The 12297-nt window shown below is 38.3% G+C and overlaps 1 protein-coding gene across 2 annotated transcripts in view; it reads right to left on the bottom strand.

Moving 5' to 3' along the window:
• WDR70 (WD repeat domain 70) overlaps nucleotides 1–12297 on the bottom strand; it is a 194388-nt gene that overhangs the window by 87031 nt on the left and 95060 nt on the right. For both annotated transcript variants that reach the window (XR_013995935.1, XM_081089957.1), the window contains exon 10: nucleotides 4382–4556. Coding sequence is in view for 1 of the 2 variants with exons in the window: in XM_081089957.1 (XP_080946083.1) it covers nucleotides 4382–4556 (175 nt within the window). In the remaining variant the exon portion in view is untranslated. The remainder of the gene's footprint in view (nucleotides 1–4381; nucleotides 4557–12297) is intronic.

Here is a 12297-nt window from a genome sequence, read left to right as displayed (position 1 = left end):
CCTCCTGCACATCTCCTACTGGGGATGTGCCCGCAACCCAGGCACATGCCCTTGACCGGAATCGAACCTGGGACCTTTCAGTCCGCAGGCCGACGCTCTATCCACTGAGCCAAACCGGTTTCGGCACAAGTTAACATTTTTTAACCCTGGCCATTAGCTCAGTTTAGATGTTTAGAGCATCGTCCTGATACTCCAGGTTTTAGGTTCAATCCCTGGTCAGGGCACATTCAAGAATCAACCAATGAATGCATAAATAAGTGGAACAACAAACTGATGTTTCTGTCTCTCTTTCTCTTTCCCTCTGTCTCTCTCTTCTCTTCTCTTTCCTCCTTCTCTCTCTCTTCCTCCCTCCTTCCTTTTCTCTAAAATCAATCAAAATTTTAAAAAGTGATAAAATGTTTTAAGAGTACTTATAAAACTTTAAGTTTTAAGAAACACTTATAAAACCACAATGAGATAACCCTGACACCCTGTTAGGATGGCTATCATATAAAAGATAAATAAGCCTTGGTGAAGATGTACAGCAACTTCTAGCGACTGGTCATCATTCCACAAAAACTGTAAAACACCTGGGAGCTAAGAAGAACGAGGAAGAAGACGACCAATAGTTACTAAGAACCTGTTTGGTGCAACAAGTCTTATTCTAGGTTCTTTAAATACATTGCCTAATATAAACCTCAAAATAACCTGAAAAGGTGGGGATCGTGCCCTCATTTCATGAATAAAGAAAATGCAGTGCATAGAGCTTAAGAAACTCAGAACTGATCGACAGAAAGTTCCATGTCTCGGGTCTCACTGACAAAATGTGCTAGAGAACTAGACAGCAGACTTTCAGCTGTCATAGACAGTCTTCTAGACTCCCAGTATTAAAGCCAACGCAAAGACAAAAATCTCTATTTGAATTTTCAACATTGCTGTTTCTATCTTTTATAGAGATACACCATTTTTTCCCAAAGGATGATACTAGAATCATTTTCTAAATCACTTGCTTTTTTAAAATTGTTTTTTTAAATGTCAATTTCGCCCTGGTCAGGTGGTTCTGTTGGTTGGAGCACTGTCCAGTACACTAAAAGGTTGTGGGTTTGATTCCCAGTCAGGGCATATACCTGGGTTGTAGGTTTGACCTCTGGTCGGGTCACATATGGGAAGCAATTGATCAATGTTTCTCTCTCATCTCTCTCTCTCTCTCTCTCTCTCTCTCTCTCTCTCTCTCTCCCCCTTTCTTTCTCTCTAAAAATCAATGAACATATCCTCAGGTGAGAATTTTTTTTAAAGTCATACTTGCCCTATAATATGCTTCTCTCCCCCCTATATGCAGTCTTTAACTGCTTAACTTGAGCAGTTGGGTAAAGGCTGTGAATTATTAAGTGATCAGTGTTTGGAGAAAGAAGGGAAAGATCACATTTTTGACTCATTCTCAGATAGGTGGTAGGTGCTCAAAAATACCTGGTGAAATTTTCCTGACCTACATAGATAGCTGGATATATAAATATATACAGATATAGAGATACTAGTAGCCCTGCGCATGAATCTGTACGCCAGTAGGTCGCTGCCACTCTCCTGTATCTCTCTGCCCGCTGCCCCACCCTCCTGTAGCTCCACCCGTCCCCTGCCCCTCTCCCCTCCTCATAGCTTGCTGCCCTGCCCCCTCCTGTAGCTCTCCGCAGCCCCCTTGTACCTCGCTGGCCCACCCTCCTGCTGATCCATGATCTGTCGTGATGCGCTTGGTTGTTACTCCTCAGGGCATAACAGCTAATTGGCATATTCCTCTCTTATTATATAGGATGGAGAAAAGTACAGAGGGATAGATACCAAGTAATTTACAAGCATTTGGGGTAGAGATAGGATGATGATATTACAAAGGGAAGGCAATTAATAATGAAATAATAGTAACAGATTTTTTGAAAAGTATACATTTCACATGTATAAAATTATGATTCAATTCAAATAAAAACTTTTGAAAAAAGCAAATCAGAGTTATACATATTTACTTACAAGGTTGTCCATGCTATATTCAATTAAATTAAGCGCATTGCAATCCTCTCTCTATGTAAAAACAAATAAAACCTCTTACTCCCTATTAATAAAGGGTAAGGTAAACAAGGCCATAAATCAAGCAAATGTTAACATGGGTTAAAAAGTCAATTTTGCCCTGGTTGGGTGGATCAGTTGGTTACCTGACGGTGACTGGAGACACTTAAAGATTCAGGGTGCAGTGGGTGTAAGTTACTACTGGGGACTTCTTTCCTGCATTCTCTCTCCATCATATGCTCTTACTCACCAGCGGAAACCTGCCCAGGAGCTTATCTCCTGATGTGATACCTAGCTCTGGCCCCAGCTTCCCCTGCCCCACACTTACATGCAAATGTAAAAATATAAATAAATATCATGAACGGGATGTGGTATAATAAGCTATACATTCATGTACTATTAAATTCTAGCAAAATAGAATCAAGGACTATGATTAGCAGAATGGCTAGAAAAGATGGAGGAGGTGGGAGGAGAACTAGCATTCAAACTGCTTTATTTTCTACAAAACTGGAAACAGAGGATACTCATTACCTCAAGAGATATGCAAGGCCAATCTTTAAAAAAATATAAAGGTTCCAAGAGAAAGACACACACATTAATATATATGAACCATGTTAAACAGACACTATTAAAGCTACCCAAGAAAACTTCTCGGTTCAGAATTTCTATGTTTAAATCAACAGCTCCCAGAGACAATGAAAGCCAGTTACTTAAAAATTTACTGCTTGGCTAAAACTCAGTTTACAATTCAAAGGATTTTTAAAATCTCTGTGCTGTTATGAAGCTTTACAGGGTTTATAGTGAAGATGAAAACAGAAATAAAGAGATCTGACAAACAGAAAATGCCAAAGCTATTTCTGGCATTATAAACATGGGTTCTTTTTTCACTGCCATTACTTTTTACCTTATTCCTAGAAAACTAACTTTAACTCTTGTGCCTGAAAAGACGGCTACTTTCCTGGGACCCCTTTCAAAATGTAAATGTTTTATTTGAAAGACATTATTTTCATAATTTTTAAAAAGAACTAGAATGTTAATCCCACGAGGGCAGGAATTATTTTTTTAATTTTTTAACTGATTGGTTTTGAGAGAGAGAGAAAAACACTGATTTGGACAACACTTTAACCAACTGCGCTACACAGCAAGGGCCAGGAATTTTGGCTAATCTGCAATATTTCTAGTGCCTAGAATAGTGCCTGCCATATAGTAGGTACTTAATAAAAATTTACTGAATTAATAAGTAGACCAGAACCCATGGACACAGACAAGAAGGTGGTAAAGACCTGGTGCGGGGGGCGGGCTAGAAGGAGTCAGTGGTGGATAGAGGGGGTATATGTAATGCTTTCAACAATAAAGTTTTAAAATAAAAAATAAAATAAAACTAATCACTGTTGGAAAAAAAAAAAAGAACCAAATTGTTACTATAACATTAGTCTAGATTTTCATTTTAACATTAGTAATGTAGAATCATTCTACTTATCAAAAGTTCTGATTTTACCACATATACAAACACCCCTCCTTTTTTAAATGTATTTTTATTGATTTCAGAGAAGAAGGGAGAGGGAAAGAGAAATAAAAACATCAATGAGAGAGAATCATGGATAAGCTGCTTCCTGCCCACCTCCTACTGAGGATAGAGCCCACAACTCAGGCCTGTGCCCTGACCAAGAATTGAACCGTGACCTCCTGGTTCATAGGTCGACCGTCAACCACTGAGCCACACCAGCCAGGCATACAAAGCCCTTTTTAAAGCTTATTGGTAATTCACAAAATTAGTCGAAGTCTTTTATATTCATTATTTCTATGATTATAGAATTCTATGATCCTCTCCAATTCAAATTGTATTTATTCTAATAATGACCTAAACTGTAAAGGAAAAATCTAAAACCTATTCAAATGGAATATTAAGACAAAATATTTTTTAAATTACTACAGAAATAACTGCAAAACAATGGCTGTATCATCTTGGACATTTCACAATTTTCTTAAATCTTTTAAAGGGTATTTTCTAGCTCTCTGCTTAGCCTTGTTTTATATTACCATCAAATCTTCATTTTCAAAATCATGTACATTTAAATGCGGTATAATAAACTGCACTGTGCTTCTTAATTTTTATACCAAACAACCTAATTTATTTTAAAAACAAAATTTGATACACATTAGAAAATACTAAGCTGGTATATTTGCTGAAATGCTGTTTACTGCAAAAGTTCCAATGTTTTATCAACTAACACTGAAGTTTAAATTAGGGCTAAACTCAGGAAATTGATCTTCATAACATTTTAACATTTATCTTATATATAAGGTGGTTTTCTTCTAAGAAAAACGGACTTAAATGTCCTTGACTCACCGTCAGATTCCGGTCCCAGATCTGTATGCTTCCGTTCTGGCAGGCAGCTGCTATGAGGTTTCCATCTCTACTGTATGTGCATGTGGTGGGAATCACTTTTTTACCCTGCATCGTCCGTGGTTTAAACACACTTTTTTGTTTTTTTGGATTTTCAACTTCCCATGTCCTCACAGTCCTAAAAAAAAAAAATAAGGAGACTGTCATGTACCAAAAAGAAAGGAGTTCAAAACACAAAACGCCCATATAGACTGCTTCAACTTTTAAGCATATAAATGTAATAAATATTTTTAAATGAAATGTGCTCTGTGAAACATTCTCCAGTTATAAATGAGGTTACTCTCTGCAATAAGGTGAACCATGTTGTCAAATCAAAGAGCAAATGGCAAATTCTACTTCACATCTATTAGATTCGTTCTGACCCTCTAAGGCAGTGGCCTCCACACAGTCCTGACTGATACAGTAAAACTACACCACCTACATACACACATTACTTTCTGAACTACTTATATGTGTTAATGCACCATTTTGTAACATACACTAGAAAGCACACTGAAAAAAACAGGTCATTAACAAAGAATGATGGCCTGCTCTACGTCCCAGGCAAAGACCTCATGCCTCTTGGGGAGGAGTAAAAACAAAGCTGTCAGCCCCTGAGTTTTCACTAAGTAACAAGCAACAGCAGTCTAGAGCTAGGGTGGGAACAGAATACAACAGATTTTAAAATATAGTATATCAAAATTCATGGTATTCAGTTACTACAGGACACAGAGAGAAATACAGCATTAACTGTACATATTAGAAAAAAATACCTCAAATCAATGACCTACCATTCAACCTTAAGAAACTAAAAATAGAGAAAATTAAATCCAAAGCAAGCAGAAGGAAGGATATAATAAAAATGAGAGTACAAAGGAATAAAACAGAAAACAGAAAAACAGTGGAGAAGCCAAAAGCTGGTTCTCTGAGAAGTTCGATAAAATTAACAAATCGCTAGCAAAATTGATGGGGGAAAAAAAAACAGCAATGTAGACAATATCAAATATTGAATGAAAGAGAGGATATCATTATAGAGCTTAACAACATTAAAAGGATAAGAAAAGAATTTTATGAACAAATTTACATACATACACCCTACCCCAAGCCTTCCCCACACTATTGTCTGTGCCCAGGGGTTATGCATACATGTATATAAGTTCTTTGGTTAATCTCTTCCTGTCCCCTCCCCACTTCCCACTGAGATTTGTCAGTCTGTTCCATGCATATATGCCTCTGGACCTATTTTGCTCGTCAGTTTATTTTATTCATTAGATTCCACATAGGAGTGAGATCCTGTGATAGCTGTCGTTCTCCACCAGCTTGTTTTGCTTATTAGCATAATAATCTCCAGGTCTCTCCATGCTGACACAAAGGGTAGGAGCTCCTTCTTTTTTACAGCCACATAGTATTCCACTTTGTAAATGTACCCACTCATCTACTGATGGGCACTTGGGCTGTTTTATATGTGGTACTTTTTCTGCATGTAAATATCCACTGTTTTGTAACATTTGTATCTGAACATTCAAACCTTACCCTTGCTGAACATATTCTGTCTTGCTTATTTGTCTCCTATCTCAGGTCACTATGCCTCCCACAGTTAATATGCGCAAAACATTGAGAAATAACTTGTGTGCCTTTTCTTTCTACAGTCAGCTCTGCAACCGGGAGGATAAATTATTATGGTTTCTCCTTTTTTATAACTGAGCATCTCCAAAAGTCAGCTGATACTTTAGAATTATGATATGAAAGACCACACACAAATATCATTGTCATTATCATGCTTGTTTAATGTTCTTCATCTCTAAAACTGGAATAACACTGCCACAATGAGGAGTTATGAGGATTAAATGAGATTAGGGATGTAAACGTGTCCAGGACAGCACTTGGAACACAGTAGGCACTCAATAAATACTAGCTCCTTTCTCTCTTCCTCTCAGACCATAAATAAGATATTAAAGCTAATAAACCCAACACTAAGTATGTACCATTTATTTCAATTGTATAGTAACAGGTTGAGCTGGTTATCAAATAACAGAAGAAAAGAAAGCAGCTAATGTGGCATATAAATGTACGAAATATAAATTTAGGCAGAATCTGATGGTGACTAATTACACTATATTTTATGGCTCTGATTCTCTGAGTCTTTCTCTTCAAAAATGGATGCTAAAGTACAAGGCCAGTAGGTATCTGTCAAAACATTTTATGTTAAAGAACACATATTTTGAAACTTGAAGGGAGATCTGGTCTTGTAAAATTAAAACTGTTTTATAAAAATGATTTGAAAATAGAAGAAGTATCTGCCTGGGCCTTTCTGGAAACACAATGAAAACACCCAGAAGACAAGAAAAAACACAGGTGGGTCGTTATATTGCCCCAGGCACAAATGCTTTTTGTCTTAAAATTCTGAATTCTTTCCAAATACAAGTTCTAAACTTTCTGGCATCTGCTGCATAAATGCATCACAGCATTTGGCAGAAGTCAAGGGAAGCATTAATTTTGCATGGAAATCACTTAAGAGATCTTGGTTTAATTTTTCCTCGAAAGACTACACAAGCAGCGTGAGCGGTGGAGCAGTCTGAAACTGGCTGGCTCTCTTGGCAGAACAAATCCAACAAGACAAACTTCTTTTCAAAAATGCCCAAATAATAAGATATTAAGGTTCCACAAAAATGGGGGAAATAATCTAGCTTCAATATAAACCCACAATAATCTTTATAAACATACATAATTCTCATGCACCCACTGAGTAATTGCAATAAGAATACAGTCACACTTAAAAGAAACAGATTTGGTACTAATGCTATAAACTTACAATTACGAAAATTAGGCCCTCTGAAATCTAGCATCAGAGTAGGGAATGAATGCTACAATAAATACCACTTGTGCTCTTACATTATGGGCAAATGATTTTCAACAGATACCATAACAATTCAATGGAAAAAGAATGTGTGTGTGTGCGTGCATGTGTGTGTTTCAAAAAATGTGGCCGATACAACTAGATATCTATATGCAAAAAAGGTGAATGTGGTCTTTACTTCACATCATACAAATATTAACTTAAAATGGACCATAGATATAGAGGTAAAACTCTTAAAACATGACCTTGGTTTAGGAAATGCTTTCTTAGATGCAGCATCAGAAGCACAAATGATTAAAAAAAAAAGATAAGTTGGATATTGTCAAAATTAAAAATTTATCTGCTTCAAAAGATACAATGAAGAAAGTTTAAAGACAAGACATAGACTTGGAGGAAATATTTACAAATAATATAATGATAATGGAATGGTTATCTAGAATATCTAAAGAACTTGCATAATTTAATAAAAAGCTAAGTGATGCAATTTTTTAAATGGGCAAAAGATTTAAATACAAGTTTCACTAAAGAATGTACACAAATGCCCATTAAGCTCATGAAAAGATATTTGACATTACCTATTATTAAGAAAATAAATGCAAATCAAAATTACAATGTAATAACACTTTATACCCACTGGATAGCTATTAGTATAATAAAAAGACAGACAATAGTAAGTGTTGGTGAGGAAGAGATTGGAACCCTAATACATTATTGGTAGGAATGTAAAATGGTAGAACCGCTTTGGAGAACAGTTTGGCAGTTTTATAATGCAGATTCACTACATGACTTAGCAATTCCACTCCTAGGTATCCACCCAAGAGAACTGAAAACATCTCCCCATGCAACGACTTTAACATGAAGTTCCGAGATGCATTGTACATAATAGCCCCAATGTACATTAAGTGATGGATGGATAAACAAAATACCAAGCTGCCATACAATGGAAAACTGGCAATAAAAAAAGTAATACACACACATGTAACTGAGGCTGCCATAACAAATAACTACAAACTGGGTGGCCTCAAACAACAGAAATTTATTCTTTCACACTTCCAGGCTCTAGGGGACAACCCTCCTGCCTCTTCCAGCTTCTGGTGCCTGTCAGCAGGGCTTGGCTTCCTTGGCTTCTCATCACATCACTGCAAGCTCTGCCTCGATCTTTACGTGGCCTTCGCTGTGTGTCTTCTCCTGTTCCATCTCCTGTAAGAATACTGGCACTGTGTTTAGGGCCCACCTGGATAAGATCTCTCTGCCAAGATCCTTCCCAAGCAGGGAACCATTCACAGGTTCCAGGAATTTGATATGGAAATATCTTTTGGGGAGCTGCCATTCAACCCACTACCCACTGTCACATGGATGAACCTCAAACTACATTCTGCTAAGTTAAAGAAGCTAGACACAAAAGGCCACATATTATATGATCCCATTTATCTGAAATGTCCATATGAGGCAAATATATAGACAGAAAGCAGATTAGTGGTTGCCTACGATGGGAGTAAGCATGGGGAACGACTAAAGATGGTTTCCTTTAGGGGTGATAGAAATGTTGTAAATTAGATGGTTGCGCAACACTGTAAATATACTAAGCATCCTTTAACTGCCCCCAGTCTCTTCTAGTTTCAGCTGGAATCTCTATAGCCGAAAGTCTCATTAAATTCCTAGAATGACCATCAGTAATTAAACATTTCTGAGGGCCACTTTAGGAAACCTCAGATGAAGAAGTCCATTAAATGGAAGTAGAAAAAATTCCCAATTTAAAATATATACCAATATTCTTATTAGACAAAAATTACTCCGTGCTCTTACAAAACAAATAACATAAAGCTCTTTACAAAACACTTTTTAAAAATTTTATTTCATTAAGTCACACAAGACACGAGATCAGGGCCTGGTGTATAGATTAAGAAGTGAAGAGTCCTGAATGACAGAGTGCTAGTCCAAGTGACCTCCTGGACCACTGCAGGTGAAGACTCAACAGGTTCCTACCAACATTCAATTAAAACTCTAGCCCAGGACAATGGACACTAAGGAGAAAATAAACAAATGGGACTACATCAAATAAAAAGCTTCTGCACAGCAAAAGAAACCACCAACAAAACAACAAAAAAGCCCACTGCTTGGGAGAACACATTTGCCAATGTTATCTCCGATAGGGTTTAATCTCCAACATTTACAGGGAACTCATACACCTTAACAAAAGAAAGACAAACAACCCAATCAAAAAATGGGCAAAGGACCTAAATAGACACTTTTCAAAAGAGGACATTCAGAAAGCCAAGAGACATGTGAAAACATGCTCAAAGTCACTAATCGTCCGAGAGATGCAATTCAAAACGACAATGAGGTACCATCTCACACCTGTCAGAATGGGCTATCACCAACAAATCAAACAACAGTATAGCCTTTTCTCAAAAATTTAAAAATGGAACTCCCATTTGACCCAGTAATACCACTTCTAGGAATATATCCCAAGAAACCAGAAACACCAATCAGAAAGGGTATATGCACCCCTATGTTCATAGCAGCACAATTTACAATAGCTAAGATTTGGAAACAGCCTAAATGCCCATCAGCAGATGAGTGGATTAGAAAACTGTGGTACATCTACACAATGGAATACTACGCTGCTATAAAAAAAAAAAAGGAATTCTTACCATTTGAAGCAGCATGGATGGAACTGGAGAGCATTATGCTAAGCAAAATAAGCCAGTCAGAGAAAGATAAATATCACATGATCTCACTCAGATACGTAATATAATAAACAACATAAACTGATGAATTAAAATAGATCCAGAGACACAGAAGCATCGAACAGACCATCCAACCTCAGGGAGAAGGCAGTGGGTGCAAGGGTGCCGGGAGCCGGTCCATGCTTGCTGTTTCAAGGGACCTGGCATATATGGCATACTGTTCTTAATATGTTTGCTCACCTTCTTGGCACTATGTGTTTTAACCAAGGTCTCTGAGAAAGGTTGTTTCCCCAGGTAGAGATTTTCCCCTGAAGTTAGGGAGGGAATAAAACCTCTTAACTAAGTGCCAGGTGGGTAATTAATCACTTTAACTACAAACAATCATGCTTAAGCTACATAATCTTTACTCCCTGGAATGGAGATAAGAAACACCCTAACCTTTGAAATATAGAGATTGATAGGATTGGAATCAACTGGTATAAATACAGATGTAAGAAGACAGAACCAAGAGAGACAGAACCTAGGCACAGAACCTACACAGAACGTTCTCTAGAGACAGAAGAACTTCGCTGGAGAGAACATGGCAAAAGATCCTGGACAGAAACTGGCCTCAGAACCTAGAGACAGAACCTAGCGAGAGAACATGGCAAAAGATCCTGGACTGAACCTGACTACAGAAATTGGCAAGAGAACCTGACTAGAACCTGGTGACTGAACCTGGCTGGAGAACCTGGACAGAACCTGCCTGGAGAACCTAGCGAGGGAACATGGCTACAGAACCTGGCTGGAGAATCTGGAGAACCTAGCAAGAGAACACAGAACCTGGCTGGAGATCCTAGCAAGACAACATGGACACAGAACCTGGCTGGAGATCCGAACCAGAACTTCGCTAGAGATCCAGACCAGAACTTGGCTGGAGATCCTGGCTAGGCTGCTGATCAACTGAACACTGTCTCCGTGTCATTCCTTCTTCGCCGACTCCGTCTACGCCTTTGGGAACCCCTGGACCTGCTGGGGTTGGACCCCGGCACAAGGGTAATTTTTTCCAGGTGGGGGGGATGTAAGAGATCAACCAAAGGACTTGTATGCATGCATATAAGCATAATCCATGGACACGGTCAGTAGGGAGGGTGTGGGCATGTGCTGGGGGAGTGGTAATGAGCGGGGAGAGGTCAATGGGGGAAAAGGATTCATATGTAATACTTTAAACAATAAAGAATTTTTAAAAATAAAAAATTTAAATTAAAAAACAAACAAACACCTCTAGCCAAGCTGGTATGGCTCAGTGGTTGAGCATCAACCTACAAACCAGGAGGTCACAGTTCAATTCCTGGTAAGGGTAAATGCCCGGGTTGCAGGCTGGATCCCCAGTAGGGGGTGTGCAGGAGGCAACGAATCAATGATTCTCTCTCATTATTGACATGTCTATCTCTCTCCCTCTCCCTTCCTCTCTGAAATCAATAAAAATAGATATATTTTTTAAAACCCTCTATACCAGATGTCAGATGTTGTACTCCTTAAAAGTTGTGTATTATAAATATATAATATATGTATTTATATCTCTAAAGTGACCTTAAGTACAGGAAGGGGAAAAGAGAGAAGGAGGAAGGGAGGGAAGGGAAAACTCAGATGTATAACCAAATATGTTGAGGCAGTAGGTTCCTTTTTTTCCCTTTAACCCCTTTTATTTTTTTTTTTATTAGTTAAGGTATTACAAATGTGTCCACATCCCCCCCATTAACCCCCAACCTCCCCCCCACACACAAACTCATGCTCCCATCCCCCTGTTGTCCATGTCCATTGGTTTGGCTTATATGCGTGTATACAAGTCCTTCGGTTGATCTCTTCCCCTTACCCCCGCCCTCCCCTACTTTCCTTCTGGGGATTGATAGCCTGATCGCTGTTTCTCAGTCTTTGGGTCTGTCCCTTTTCATCAGTCTATGTTGTTCTCTATAATCCACAAATGAGTGAGATCATGTGGTATTTATCTTTCTCTGACTGGCTTATTTCACTTAGCATAATGCTCTCCAGTTCCATCCATGCTGTTGCAAAAGGCAAGAGTTCCTTTTTTTTTTTTTTACCGCAGCATAGTATTCCATTGTGTAGATGTACCACAGTTTTCTAATCCACTCATCTGCTGATGGGCACTTAGGCTGTTTCCAAATCTTAGCTATGGTGAATTGTGCTCCTATGAACATAGGGGTGCATATATCCTTTCTGATTGGCGTTTCTGTTAACCCCTTTTATTTTAACCTACATGAAGCTCATGGGAAATGCACCAGAGTGTTTTAAGAGAACGCCCACAGAGATGCTGAGAATGGTTCTGCTCAGAC

The sequence above is a fragment of the Myotis nattereri genome (assembly GCF_964212035.1).
Source record: "Myotis nattereri genome assembly, chromosome: 4".
NCBI lineage: Eukaryota > Metazoa > Chordata > Mammalia > Chiroptera > Vespertilionidae > Myotis > Myotis nattereri.
This window is presented reverse-complemented; position numbering and strand designations above follow the sequence as displayed.